This window comes from Dromiciops gliroides, chromosome 1 (genome assembly GCF_019393635.1).
Source record: "Dromiciops gliroides isolate mDroGli1 chromosome 1, mDroGli1.pri, whole genome shotgun sequence".
Lineage (NCBI taxonomy): Eukaryota > Metazoa > Chordata > Mammalia > Microbiotheria > Microbiotheriidae > Dromiciops > Dromiciops gliroides.
In genome coordinates this window covers 64,868,286-64,882,901 of record NC_057861.1, presented here as the reverse complement: position 1 = coordinate 64,882,901, position 14,616 = coordinate 64,868,286, and the positions used below count along the sequence as shown (strand labels likewise).

At 48.0% G+C, this 14,616-nt stretch overlaps 1 protein-coding gene across 7 annotated transcripts; it reads left to right on the top strand.

The window, feature by feature from the left end:
* The first annotated feature begins 5,414 nt into the window (after window positions 1-5,414).
* STAP2 (signal transducing adaptor family member 2) lies at window positions 5,415-13,881 on the top strand. Of its 7 annotated transcripts, XM_043967525.1 has the most exons (15): window positions 5,415-5,607; window positions 5,795-5,848; window positions 7,476-7,547; window positions 7,933-8,058; window positions 8,139-8,195; window positions 8,674-8,774; window positions 9,657-9,791; window positions 10,029-10,098; window positions 10,340-10,442; window positions 10,637-10,711; window positions 12,451-12,594; window positions 12,714-12,746; window positions 13,243-13,335; window positions 13,427-13,510; window positions 13,611-13,881. In XM_043967525.1, the coding sequence occupies exons 1-15, from the start codon at window positions 5,506-5,508 to the stop codon at window positions 13,667-13,669; spliced, it is 1,308 nt and encodes a 435-aa protein (XP_043823460.1). In that variant the 5' UTR covers window positions 5,415-5,505; the 3' UTR covers window positions 13,670-13,881. The 7 variants fall into 7 exon arrangements, with proteins under 7 accessions (XP_043823460.1, XP_043823466.1, XP_043823473.1 ...); XM_043967531.1 differs by lacking the exon at window positions 5,795-5,848; XM_043967538.1 differs by lacking the exon at window positions 10,637-10,711.
* Window positions 13,882-14,616: the final 735 nt, after the last annotated feature.

Sequence of the window (14,616 nt, the reverse complement as noted above, 5' to 3'; positions counted from 1 at the left end):
TAGGGAGATAGATTGATAGGTAGATAGGCAGAGCATTAACTATCAGGCACTGTGCTAAGTACTGGGGATCCAAGTCCAAGCAAACAAGATAGTACCTACCCTCCAGGAGCTTACATGAAAGAGTACTAGAAAGGGCTGGAGAGGATTCCCAAAAGCACTTTGAGTACACCTGTACTCAGTGGTTTGGAGGCTTGGACCTGGGTTCTGGTAAAGTTCACCTTTTGAGCCAAGAACCCCATAAAATAAGAATTGGGATTATAGGGGATTGATTGATCTCTACCAGGGGAATTTTATGTGATCTAGCCTCAGATGAAGACACATCAAATTTTCAGATGACTCAAAGCTCAGACAGCTAGCACAGCTAACAATTCTAAGATCCAAAAAAACAAAACAAAGCAAAACCTCTTAACAAGTTAGAGAACTGTGCTGAATCAATTAAGAAATTCAACAGGAACAAAATGTAAAGGCCTATTCTGGGATTCAAAAAATCAACTGCAACAATACACAGTGGGGGAGACATAGCTAAGACAACATGTGAATAGGGTCTGAGGTTTTTAGTTGGCTAAAAGCACATTATGAGGGGCGGCTAGGTGGCGCAGTGGATAGAGCACCGGCCCTGGAGTTAGGAGTACCTGAGTTCAAATCCGGCCTCAGACACTTAACACTTACTAGCTGTGTGACCCTGGGCAAGTCACTTAACCCCAATTGCCTCACTAAAAAAAAAAAAATTTTTAAAAAGCACATTATGAGTCAACAGTTTTACATAATTGCCTACAAAGGCAATGTGATATCATTTATAGAAGCATAAAATCCTGATCAGAGGAGGCTATAGTTCTGCCACCCTGCCTTTGTCAGACCACAAGTGGAGTACTGCATTCATTTTAGAGTGCCACATTTTTTAATCAATCAATAAATACTTATTGGACATAAAAGATGTTTTCAGAACATTGTACATTCTGGAAGAAAAAAAAACTAGAAAAGTATATGCATCACCAGAGCCAAATAATATAGCCATTTGGTGGCTACTCCTAAATCCATGGTACTCAATGGATATCTATTTCAAGCTTCAATTCAGAAGTTCCCAGTTTATTTTTTTAATTAATTTTTCTTTATTATTTTGAATATGACAACTGCCAACAAACACAGATGCTTTCCTGATTGTATCCAACTTTGAACTTTCTTTTATTCTCTTCTACACATTAAAAATGCTCTATAACATTCTTTTCTTCCTATTTTTGACATCAGTATTACTAAGTCCTCTCTGATGCCCAATTGACTTCCCTTGGGGAAAAAAATTTAAAGAACCCTCTCTTGTAATAAATAATAAATCTTATCTTAGTCAAGAAAAATTAATCTACATATTAGCCAAGTCAGAAAATGCATTCTTCACTCTCTTTTCATTCTGCACCTTTAGTCCATCACCTCTGTCAGGAAGTGGGTAGCATGTTCCATCATTCATCTTCTGGATGCTCTGAGTTTTTAAGTCTTTCAAAGTTGTTTTTCTTTGTATTCATTATATAAATTGCTCTCTTGGTTATTTTCTTTTTTAAATTTATTTAGAATTTTATTTTTTCCCAAATGACATGTAAAAATAAATTTTAACATCGATTTTTAAAACTTTGTGTTCCAAATTCTCTTTCTTCCTCCCTCCCCCCTCCCTTTTGAGAAGACAAGCAATTCAATATAAGTTATACATGTGTAGGCATGCAAAACATTTCCACATTAGTCAGGTTGTGAAAGAAAACAGACAAAAAAACTTTATAAAAAGGAATTTTTTTTAAAAAATGCTTCAATCTGTATTCAGATACCATCAGTTCTTTCTCTGGAGATGGACTACATTTTTCATAAATCCTTCAGAGTTGTCTTGGATTATTGTATTGCTGAAAATAACTAAGTCATTCACAGCAGATCATCTTTTAATGTTACTGTTATTTTGTATATAGTACATTTCACTTTGCATCAGCTCATGTAAGTCCAGGTTTTTCTGATAGCATCCTGCTCATCATTGCTTATAGCACAATAGGGTTCCATCATAATCTCATCCCACAATTTGTTCAGCCTTTCCCCAATTGATGAATATCTCCGCAATTTCAAATTGAACTTTTTTTTAAATCTCTTTTTGGATACCAACCCAGTAGTGGTATTACGAGGTCAAAGAGTATGCATGGTTTTATAGCCCTTTGGCTACAGTTCCAAATTGCTCTACAGAATGTTTGAATCAATTTACAACTTTACCAAGAGTGTATTAATGTCTTATTTTCCCCATATCCCTTCCAACATTTGCCATTTTCCTCTCCTGTCCCATTATCCAATCCAATTGTATGAGGTAGTACTCCAGAATTGTTTTGACCTGAATATCTCTCTCTCTCTCTCTCTCTCTCTCTCTCTCTCTCTCGGTTATTTTCACTTAATTCTGCATCAGTTCATACATGTCTTATTTTCCTCTGAAACTCTTATTTTATGGCACAATAATATTCCATTACATTAATATATCATAATTTATTCAATCATTCCCCAATTGATAGGCACCCATCTATTTTCCTGTTCTTTGCTACCACTTTACCAGTAGAGTGCTGCTCTGTTTATTTTTTGTACATCTGAGTCCTTTCCTTCTTCCTTTTATCTCTTTAAGGTATATGGCTAGTAGTGGTACCATTGGGTTAAAAGGTATGTTTGTGGCTGTGGTTCCAAACTGCTTTCCAGAATTCACAGGTCCCCCTGACTATTCTGCCACATGAACTCCACCCGCTGTCATGTTCCTTTTCTGACATTTTCACCAGTTTAATAGGTTTCAAGCCAGAGTTGTTTCAATTTGCTTTTGCTGGAGACACGGAGCATTTTAGTATGGTTGTTGATAGCTTGGATTCCTTCCCTGACAATTGGACAGCTGGAGTGGCATCAGATAGAGCAGTGGACCTGGAGTCAGGAAGACCTGAGTTCAAATGCAGCCCCAGTCACTTAATTAGCTGTGTGACTCTGGGTAAGTCACTTAACCTCTGTTTACCTCAATTGTAAAGTGAGGGTAATAATAGCACCTAGCCTCCAAGGTTGTTGTAAGGATCAAATGAGATAATATTTGTAAAGTGTTTAATATAGTGCCTTAGTAGGCACTTTAAAAATGCTTATTTCTGGGGACAGCTAGGTGGCACAGTGGATAGAGCACCAGCCCTGGATTCAGGAGGACCTGAGTTCAAATCTGGCCTCATACACTTAACAATTACTAGCTGTGTGACCCTGGGCAAGTCACTTAACCCCAATTGCCTCACCAAAAAAAAAATGCTTATTTCTGGGGGCAGCTAGGTGGTATAGTAGGTGAAATACCAGCCCTGGAGTCAGGAGGACCTGAGTTCAAATCCAACTTCAGACACTTGACACTAGCTGTGTGACCCTGGGCAAGTCACTTAACCCTCATTGCCCCGCCCCCCCAAAAAAGCTTATTTCTTTCCCTTTTTATAGAGTGCCACATTTTAAGAAGAGACAGGACATTGAGGAAACTATGGTTTATTGAGAGGTGGGTGGTGGGACCATAACATGTGAGGGCCAGTTGAAGGAACTGGAGATTTTTAAACTGGAAAAAAAAGAAGACAAAGGGACGTGACAGATGTATTCAAGAATGCGGAAGGCTGTGGTGGGGAAGAGAGATTGGATATGTTCTGCTTGGCCCCAGAGGACAGAACTGGAAACAATGAAGGGAATGAAAACAACTCTTTTAGGTTTACAAAGTACTATATTATAGAAAAAAAATATTTTGGCTCCATGTCAGGGAAAATGTCCTAACAATTAAAGCAATCCAAAAGTGAAATGGACTGACTCATGATAAAGGGAGTTCCCTATCCCTTAAGGCCTTCAAGCAGAGGCCAGATAACCACCAAACTTTGATGTTGTCATGGGGATTCTTACTCATACAGGGGCTGGACTGGATGCCTGCTGAGGTCTCTTCCAAGTCAATGATTTGGACAGCCTAGCCGATGAGCACTTATTAAGTCTTCTATTTACTATGTGGCAGGCATGGGCATATGAAGAAAGGCAAAAATGTTCCCTGCCCTCAAGGAGCACACAGTCTAACAGGGCAGACCATACACAAGTAAATATGTTCAAATAAGCTCTCTCTCCTCCTTATTTTGCTTTCCTCCCAGGACAAATTGGAGATAATTAACAGAGGAAAGGCACCAGAATTAAGGGGCACCAGGAAAGGACTCCCATAGAAGGTAGAATTTTAGTTGAGACTTGAAAGAAGCCAGAGAAGCCAGGAGATGGAGATGAGAACAGAGAAAATTCAAGACACAGGGAAATAGCCCAAGAAAATGCCCTAAGTTAGGAGATAAAGTGTCTTATTTAAGCAACAGCAAGGACGCCAGTGTCACTAGATTACAGAATATGTGGAGAGGAGGAAGGTAGGAGGGGACCAGTTTATGAAGGGCTTTAAAGGCCAAACAGGGAATTTGATCTCTTATCCTAGAAATAAGGAGTCTTTGAAGTTTATGGAATGGTGGTGGTGGTAGGGAACATAGTTTTGCACTTTGGGAAGATAGATTTGATAAATGACTTAGGATGGATTGGACTGGGGAGAGACTTTAAGCATGGAGAGCAACCTGAAGCCATTGCAATCATCCAGGCATGTGGTAGTGAGGGCCCACACCAGAGCAGTAGGAATATCAGAGGAGAGGAGAGCACGTGCAAAACGTGGAATTCACAGGACTTGCAAGAGACTGGCTATGGGGAGGCAGAGTGAGGAGCTGAGGATGACACCAAGGTTGCAAAGCCTGGATGACCAGAAGGATGTCAGTACCCTGGACGGTAATTAAGAAGGCAGGGAAGAGGAGGAGAGGAAAGAGAATGAGTTCAGTTTTGCAAATAATTGAGTTTAAGATTTCTATATCACATTAAGACTTCCAGGGGCAGCTAGGTGGCACAGTGGATAAAGCACCGGCCCTGGATTCAGGAGGACCTGAGTTCAAATCCAGCCTCAGACACTTAACACTTACTAGCTGTGTGACCCTGGGCAAGTCACTTAACCCCAATTGCCTCACCAAAAAAACAAAAAAAACAAACTTCCAATAGGCAGTTGGAGACAGGCTACTGGGAGAATGGTTAGGGCTGAATAGATAGTACTGTGTAGGATCATCTGTATAGAGATGATCATTGGAGCTTATGAGATCACCAAATGAGGGCCCAAGACAGAGCCTTAGTGGGTCTAAGAAGGAGTGGTCAGACAGGTAGGAGGGGAAACCAAGCATGAAGAGAGTATGAAGAACAGAGGACAGCTCTGACATTTTATTCCAAGTACTAGGAGCTGGAGAAGCAGATCCACTGATCTCTGGTACCTGTGCTTCCACACCCAATCACTTCTGGGAAGGGAGGGAGAATGGGAGGGCCCAGGGTCACCAGGGGCAGAGGGAGAGGAAATTCCCTTTCGAACCTGTTCATCTGCTTCCTGCTCCTGTTGTGTGTGAGCTGCCGGGCTCTCTGAGCTCCAGGATTCCTGGCCCCTTCCTTCTCACAGCCATGGCCACCGCCCCAGGGCCGCCCAGGGCCCTGAAGCCCAAGCCTACCCTTCCCTCCCACTACTATGAAGGTTTTCTGGAGAAGAAGGGACCAAAAGACAGGGTAAGGTTATGGGGGTGGGAGTCAAGGGAGAGGAGATTGAGAAACAGCAAGGAGCCTCAGGTTCTAGCTCTGTCACTGATTCTCTGTGTGATTCTTCTATCTGAGGCTTGGTTCCCTCCTCTGTCAAACAAGGGGCTTGAACCAGATGATCTTTTAACATTCCTCCTAAAACATCCTTTGTTCTAAGGATCCTTTTAGCCTCGACAGATCCATTCAGGACAAAACAGTCACGGATCTCGAGGTAATCTGGCTCTGGAGCAATGGGCTGTGGTGCCAGGGATGTATTGTCTATGAGAGTCAGTCTCTGTCTGTCTGTCTCTCCCTCTCTCTTTGTCTCTATTTCCCTCTCTGTTGTCTCTCCCTCTCTGTCTCTGTATCTGTTGTTTCTCCCTCTCTCCCTCTCTCTCTCCCTCCCTCTCTCCCTCTCTCTCTCCCTCCCTCTCTCTCTCTCTCTCTCTCTCTCTCTCTCTCTCTCTCTCTCTCTCTCCCTCTCCCCCCCCCTCTCTCTTTCTCTCCCTCTGTATGTGTGTGTCTCTCTCAAGCCATCCAGATGGAAAAGGGAAGTTGTTGAGAACAGAGATGAGATTGGGATGCAGGAAGCCCTGCTTTCCTGAGCACTGGCTACTTGCTGACCTGAAGAAAGGATGGCAGGATACCAGGACCCTAGGGCTGTTGTGAGGGGAGGGGAGGTGTATGGATATGGGAGCTTAAGGAGAGGAGATGGGGAACTCAGTGACAGAGTTAGGAGCCTTAGATTCTAGTTCCCAATCATGTCACCAATGTTCTATGTGACCCTTCTCCTGTCTGAGCCTTGGTTCCCTCCTCTGTCAAATGTTGAGACTGAACTAGATGATCTAACTTTCTTCCTAGAACATTCTCTGTTCTAAGGCCCCTTTTAGCTGCATTCAGGATTAGAGGGTTAGGGAGTTCAATGTTATCTGGCTCTGGAGTCTCAGAGATGATGTAAATCTGTGATCTTAACATGGTCCTTAACATGTCGACTGGCGAAGCTGTAATGACCACTTTGGGGACTCCATATAATCTGCAGGAGCCATGACTTCTGAATCTGGCTCCCTTGGGAAATCAATGAACCCCATGACATTAGCATTTGCTGGTGAACATATGACTTCAATGTTAAAAGCTAGAGGGGCCTTCTCAGTGAATGGCTTGAGATGCCAAGAGCAAGAAAGGGCTGATGGAGAGAAAAGGGGGGAAAATCGTACAAAAACTATTTATAGCAACTCTTTGTAGTGGCTAAGAATTGAGAATCAAGGGAATGTCCATCAATTGAGGAATGACGGAAGAAGCTGTGGTATATGATTGTGGTGGAATGGTCTTGTGCTATAGGAAATGACAAACAGGATGATTCCAGAAAAACCTGGAAATACTCATGAACTGATGTATAGTGAAGTGAGCAGTGCTGGGAGGACATTGTGCATAGTGACAGCAGTATTGTTCAGTGAGCAATTGTGAATGACTTAACTACTTTGAGCAATGCAATCATCCAAGACAACCCCAAGGGACTAATGATGAAGCTTACTATCCACCTCCATAGAAAGAACTGATAAAAAGAGCACTTGTGGATTGTACATATATAACCTGATTGCTGTCTTGTGGAGTGGGGAGGAAAGGGAGGGAGGGAGGGAGAAAAATTTGGAACTCTAAATCTTATGAAAATGAATGTTGAAAACTACCCTTACATATAACTGGAAAAATAAAATGTTTGTTGTAACAAACAAACAAACAAACAAAGAATGGGCTGATGGGACAGCCTGAAGCCTATTGGGGCTGAAGTGAGAGGGGTCCCTTGAGGGCTTACCTAGCCTGTCTCATATGCATCCCTACCTCTCTCCCACTTTGATCCCCAGGACTATAAAAAATTCTGGGCTGGTCTCCAGGGCCTCACTATCTATCTCTACAATAACAACCGGGACCCCCAGGTAAGGAATAAGGGGCAAAACCTCCTAAGCCACTCTCAAATACACACTCTCATTCCTTCTACACACCTGTAATCTCCCATATATCCACAGTTGGGTTGGCAGGTCCTTTCCCTAACTCTATGGTTTGGTGGAAAGAAGTCTAGGTCTGGGATCAGAAATCCTGAGGTCTAGCTCTGGCTAGCAATGTGTCTTTAGGTACATCCCTTCCCTGGGCCTCAGTTTCCCTCTTTGTAAAGTGATGGTAGATTTCCCTCTCTATAATTCTGATTCAATCCAGGGGTACAGAAAGTGTGATCTGTGTGGCTATAGGAGAAGGGTGGGCCCTCAACATTCTAGCCCCTTCTCCCATAGAAAGGGAAGATTAAGACCATGGCATTCTTTGCAGTATGTGGAAAAGGTGGACCTGAGAAACTTTTTGGCACTGACAGATGATGCCCCAAGAGGCAGCAGCACCATGGACCCAGGCACTCAGTTCTGCCTGTCATTGGAAGGTCAGGAGATCAAATTCAAGGTAAAGGCTTCCCTGGGGCCAAAATTGGGAAGGGGACACAGCCCCTGGCCACCAGCCCCCTTCTTAGTCTATGTTTGTAGGTGGACAGCCTGGAGTCTCGGGAGATGTGGAAGGGTTTCATCATGACAGTGGTAGAGGTGAGACACCCTCCTGCCCCTTCCCCCCTACCCCCACCCTTTTCTCTCCCACCATCCCCTTTTTCCACCCTTCCAGGATGGGAAGGACCTAGCTCCAGCCTCTTCTTCTGCCTCCTACTAGAAGACACTTCCCACCTGGGACTCAGGTTCCAGGGCCCATGCTGTCCTGCTCTGTCCCCAGGACAAAATCTACCCTTTTGGGTCTGGCACTGAAGGCTCCCTGCCCTCTCAATCCAACCTCTTAGTCCAGCCTCTTCTCCTTTGTAGATCTCATGGCTGGATTCCTCCAGGATGAGGGCCCTGTCTTTCCCTGTTTCCCTGGGAGTCAACTGGCTCATCTTGTGTTTCTTCCAGACTGAGCCGGCTCACTCTTCTTGCCCTTTGTGGCTCTCCCTCCCGAAATCTCTGTAGTGTGGCCCAGCTGGGGGAGGGGAGGTAGGCGAGTGGTCCAGTAAAGCTACATTGAATTGAATTGCAGCTGAAGGTCCCATCCAATCTGACCCTGCTGCCAGGACACAAATACATGATGGCTGAGGCCCTGACCAAGGAAAAGGATCGCCGGGCCCATGAGAAGCCCCCGTGAGTCTCTTGCCTTTGGGTCTCAACTTCTTTGCCCAGGGACAGGCAGGGTCAAGGTTGGAAGGTGCTGGGAGAGCAGAGAGGTGAAAGCCAGGGGCAAGCAAGAGTGAAGGGGATGACTTTTAATGCTCAGTGAAGGAGGGTCTTGGTCCTCATGGGCCCTGGGCCCCTCCTGTCCAGGAATTGCACTCACAAGGAGGGGAATGTGGTGATCAGCAGGAGGGAGGGCCAACCCCAAACTGGGATTAGAGAGACGCTGACTTCTGAGGTACAGTTTCCCCCCCCTATAAAATGAGTGGGTTGTAATTTTTGAACCAACGAGGCTGTGAGGAGTGGGGGGAGCTTTCTCACAGTAGAACTCCCCTGAGTTTAGAATAATAGGAATTTGGCTGTGTGGAAGGGATCACAGCTGGGCTGGGGCAGGCTGAAGATTGTGCCTTAAACAGCAGTGGGGTCTAGGCTGACCTGGAAGGCGGGGGCGGGTCTGGTAAGGGGCTCGGGCCCAGAGCTGAATTAGGGCCATGGGGTTTACTATGCTGAGACTGGGGTTGATAGCAGTTGCTTGGGAGTTCAGAGGTCATCTCATTTTATAGATGAGGAAGTGAAGCCCTGAACTGGGTGACAGAGCGCACTCATTCACGTGTGACCCCGAGGAATCACTTAATGGCCTGGTTCCTCGGCTGTGAAATGGGGATAACAATCACACCCACTCCCCAGAGTTGTAGGGTCTCAAACGAAACAAGACATGGAAAGTGCTTTGTAAAACCACGTAGGCTATGTTATGATTGAATGGCTTGCCTAGGGTCCCGCAGGTGGGGCGGAGCTCCAGAGCGGTGAGGCGGGGAGGTGCCTGACTTTCCTCCTCCCCACCACCCCTAAAAGCTGCTTCCTGAATGTGAGTCGGGTGGAGGCGCAGCTGCTCCTGGAGAAACACCCAGACTGCGGGAACATGCTACTGCGGCCCGGGAGCGACGGTTCGGGAGGATTCTCCATCACTACCCTCCAGATACTCAATGGGTAAGTTGGAGCAGGGGGCGGGGCCTGGCCTGGCCATCCCACCAGCCCTAAAGCCGCAAATGGGCACAGGAGGCGGAGCTGGAGGCGGAGGACGTGGCCAGACCCGTCGGCCTGGTTCACCGCGTCGGGGGCGGGGCCAGAACCCGCCAGTCACCGCGACCCCTAACCCCCAAGAGGGTCGGAGGATTGGAGAGGGCAGGCTTGGTGAGGCAGGGGCGCGTGCTGCGACTCTTGCAGGGCGGAGGTGGTGAAGCACTACAAGGTGAAGCGCGAGGGGCTAGGCTACGTCATCGACGTGGAGGAGCCGGTGAGCGGGGCGACACGTCTGGGGGCGGGGTTCGGGACCTAACAGGGAGGTGGGGCCCTGGTGGGTGGGGCTTAGCCGGGGAGGGGCCGGGATCCGGAGCGTCTTCCGCTGCCTGGGGGCGAAGTCTTAGGTTCTTTCCGCGCGAAATTCTCTGGGTGTCCCCTCTTCTTCAGGGTCCAGGGTAATCCCATGGAAGCAGTGGGGCGGGGGATGCTCCCCCTGACTCCCCCTCTTCTCCCAGGTCTCCTGCTCTTCTCTCCATGACGTAGTGAACTACTTTGTTTCCAACACCAAGGGGGCTTTGGTCCCCTTCAGCCCAGATGAGGACTATGAGAAGGTCTTAGGTAGGTCAGGGGGTCTTGAGGAGCAGGTAGGTTGGGGTCCGGGCCTCCTTACGAATCCCAGAGCTCTCAGTTGTCAAAAGGATAGCTAGATGCCCTCCCCCCCCACCCCCGCTCCCATCCTCTGTGCCGTGATTGGCCCTGCCATGGCTTCCTGCTCCTCCTCCCCGCTCTCCTGGCCCCTCTCTCTATTCTAGGGTTTGTGGAGGCCAACCAGGAGAATGGAGAGAGCACATGGACAGTCCCCAAGCTTCCAGCCCCCCGGGTGCCAGGTGATAGTTTCCCCCCTCCCCTACCTTTCCCTGCCAAGCCAGCTTCCCTGATTGGGCACCCCTGACAGGCAGAGATGTGGACACAAGTGCCTCGCACTTTCCCAGACACTTTCCCGACCTTTGTCTCATTGGACTGTCACAATGACCCCGGCTCAGGGTGGGGATTATTATCTCTACTTTATAAGCAGGTAGAATAAAGTCCAGAGGGAATAAGAACCTTGTGCAAAGACAACAAGGTAGACGTGGGAGCAGAGTCCAGGTGCCTGTGACCTCATAGAATCCAAGAATCTAAGCCTCAGAAGTAGCCCAGCCTGTACCCAAATGGAATCCCTTTCCCAAGAGATTCCTGTCCCCACCAGCGCTTCCCCCCTCCCCTTACAACACCCTAGGGTAGGGAGTCGGGATCTGTGTAGTGGAAACAACACAGAAGGGAGAGTTAAGCAGGCTCTGTGCCACTTCCCTCCTGTGTGACCCTGGACCCTCTCCAGGGTACGGCAAGAGGAAGAGGTTGCACAAGATGACCTCTGTGGACTGTTTTTACTCTGACACTTTATGATTCCACGTACAAAACACACAGGTCATTGACACACATGCATGGATACAAGCATTCACTCTTTCATTTAAATATTTGTTCACACTTACTAAGTGCAGGTCCTTGAGGTGGGCTACAGTCACTATGACAACAGACTCTGCCCTCCAAAGCTGAGTCTGGGAATGAGAGCAGGGGAAGGAATTGGGGAATAAGAGACACAATTACAGTGGAAAGCACGATAAGTGAAGATATCTAAGAGTTACAGACCCATTTTGGGAGGGGGGTGGCTCAGTAGAGGGTGATGTCACCATTTCTGGAAGTTGGGGAAAGATGTGGAAAGAGGCAGTTAGGAGCCTCATATATTTGAGTGCTGTTCTTGGAGTCAGGAGACCTAAGTTCCAATTCTGCTAAGCCTTAGGTACTCACTATTTGGGTGACCAGGAGCAAATTGTTTCCTCCTCAGTAAAATACAGTTAATGAGTGATACTAGCTCTATGGGGCTCCTAGGGATTTGACCAAAGTGCTCTGTAAACCTTGAAGCACTAGAGAAATGGGGGCTGCAGTTATGTCTAAAGCACATCCATGTAACATACTTACATAGAAATGTCAACATACACCTATGCACGTACACAGACACATAAGTAGGTGTTAGCTGGCAGTACAATATAGCAGAAAGGGCCTTGAATTAGGAATCGGAAGGTTTGGGCTTGAGTCTTCACTCCAATTTAAGAGCTGTGACTCTGGGTAACAACTTTCCTTCCCTGAGCCTCTACTTCCTTATCTATAGAATGGGGATAATAGTTTCTGCCCTTACTCTTTTACAGGGTTACTGGGGAGAGCTTTGAATGTAGTACAGCTAATGTTACAGTGAACTATGATTGGATAGGCAAGGACACACAGGTACTTCTTACACATGGGTTACACATACGAACATAGGCACACACAGAAAGACTCATGGGAATGTGGGGTAGTAGAAAAACAATTGATGGAATCGGAGTCTAGCCCTGTATTCACATCCTAGCACTGACACTAGTCACTTTCCCTAGGGTCTCAGTTTCCTCCTCTGTAAAGTGAGGCAGTAGGTGATTCCTATGGGCCCTTCCAGCTGGACCATTCTGAGATTTTTCTACATGTGTCTAGAATAACACTTTCCCCCTTGCCTCAACTTTGGTACATCTCACCCCTGGGTCCCTCTTTCTTTCTCTAGGAGATGCCAAACAGGGCCAGCAGTTACCTGGCCCAGGCAAGCCACCCTGGTTGTCCACACCTCTGCCACCTGTGCCTGTTCAGGATGAGAACTACATTATCCCCATTGGTGATGAGCCCACAACCCAATATGTGAATGAAGATGGTAAGAGGCTCCTGGGCCCAGGGGGGAGGGGGGGAGGGGACAACTCTAGGGGGACCTCGGCTAACACAGACCTCTCCTTCCACACCACGGTCCTGGCCATCCATGTCACTCTCCCACAGAAATGGCCCAATTCTGCCGTCTGAAGGCTCCTGGTGAGAAGGAACAGCTGCCCTGGGTGGGACTGGGGGAGGGGGACAAGGAACAGGGTGAGGAACCAGGGCTATCTCCCCCCCCCCCCCCATCCCTGGCCTCCTCCTCCTGCCTCTGACCTTCCAGAGCTGTGCTGGATGTCCTTTAGCACTGGGTGCCACTGAGCTGAGTGGCCTTAGGCAAGTCACCTCTTCTCTCAGCCTTAGCTTTCCTCATCTACCCAGTGAGGATAATTAGGCTTGCTGTTATAGCATCATCATCATTACCAGTTATTACTATGGAACTCCTCATTGGTACAATTGAAAGAGCCCTGAAGGTAGAGTCAGTGGACACGGCTTTGAACTCTAGCCCAGCAGCTGCTGCTGCAACCCTGGACACATCCCTTCCCCTCTCTGGGCCTCAACTTCCTCACCTGTACGATGAGCAGGGCCAGACTCGGTGGACTCTAAGGTCTGCCCTTGGTCTGATGCTTGCCTCTGTGTTCTCCCTCCCTCCCAGCATTGCCCGTGCACCGCCTGGCTGGCCCCAAACCCAAGAAACAAGGGAAGCCGCTGCCCAAAGTGCCACCCGTGACCAACAAGGCCAAGACAGGTAGGGATGCGCTGCCTTTCACTGGGTGATCCCCAGCAAGCTGGGCCCACAGAACCCGCAACTGCCTCTTCTTCCTCCCTGTCCCTCCCAGAGCCCAAGGGCCTTGGTGGCCTCAAGAAAGCTGGCCCAGGCGCTTCAGTGCCAAAATCTCCTTTTGGCACGTCCATCTCCTCAGGTGAGGGATGTGGTGGGCCAGGGGCTGGGGGTGAGAGGAGGAGCCAAACGGCGGGGAACTATGCCAGCTGTGTGTACCCTTCTCTCCTCTGGCCCGGCAGATATCACTGAGGAGCTGGAAAGGAAGCTGCAGCAGCGGAGAGCCAACCTAGAGGACTGACGCCGACCAGATCTGTGGACATGGCCTTGGGATCAGGGAAGCCAGGCCCTCCTTTGGGCCCCGCCTCCAGCGGATGCTGCCCCGGACGCCTCTTCCTCTTTTTGCTCCCTCCAGTTTTAGCCCTTTAGCAGGTGGGGCCCATCTGGAGGTCCCCTCCTCTCAGGACACCTCATTCCCTCAACGTGGATATTAAAGCTAAAGGAATGCAATGATCCTGGTTGTGAGGCTTGGTTATGACACAAGGCCTCCTGCAAAGGGGGTGTCTACATGCACACCTGGGTGTCTGGGGGTGGGGAACAGGCCCCTAGAATAGCTGGCAGAGAGGTTATGTCAAGAGGGGCTTGAGAACAGGTGGAAGGGTTTTTAGAAAACAGGCTATAGCATATGGGAGCGGCAAGGTCCCTTGGAACACCCAACCTGGGTTGTTAAGGCAGTAGGGCCCCAGAACCCAGGCTATCCCAGCTGCAAGGGCCCTTAGAACATGGAATGGCAGAACTACAAGGGAGCTATGGGATCATCTGGTCCAAATCCTTTTTTGGAGGGGGGGTGCAGGGCAAGGAGGGTTAAGTGACTTGCCCAGGGTCACACAGCTAGTAATTGACAAGTGTCTAAGGCTGGATTTGAAGTCAGGTCCTCCTGATTCCAGGGCCAGTGCTTTATCCACTGTGCCACCTAGCTGCCCCTCAAACCCTTTTTTAAAACCAATTTTACCACTCAGGAAACTGAGGGAGAGAGAGAGAGAGAGAGAGAAAGAAAGAGAGAGAGAGAGAGACTTGCCCAGGATCACACAGTGGGTCAGTAGTAGAGCTGCTCATTTTCTGCCTCTGTGGAGTAGGAGAAGAACGCTTGGCTGACAAATCAAGAGGCCTGGGTTCTGCTCCTGGGCTCTGACCTTGAGACTTGCCTCCAGCAATCTGTGTCTGATTCTTGTCAGGCCTCCCTTCATC

What these genes read in the sequence shown, in the direction of transcription:
- STAP2 (XM_043967525.1), top strand. Translation starts at nt 5,506, where the DNA reads ATGGCCACCGCCCCAGGGCCGCCCAGGGCCCTGAAGCCCAAGCCTACC. An exon ending in AGAAGGGACCAAAAGACAGG is followed by an intron (nt 5,608 to 5,794) that starts GTAAGGTTATGG and finishes CTTTGTTCTAAG; the next exon opens with GATCCTTTTAGCCTCGACAG. An exon ending in TCATCATGACAGTGGTAGAG is followed by an intron (nt 8,196 to 8,673) that starts GTGAGACACCCT and finishes ATTGAATTGCAG; the next exon opens with CTGAAGGTCCCATCCAATCT.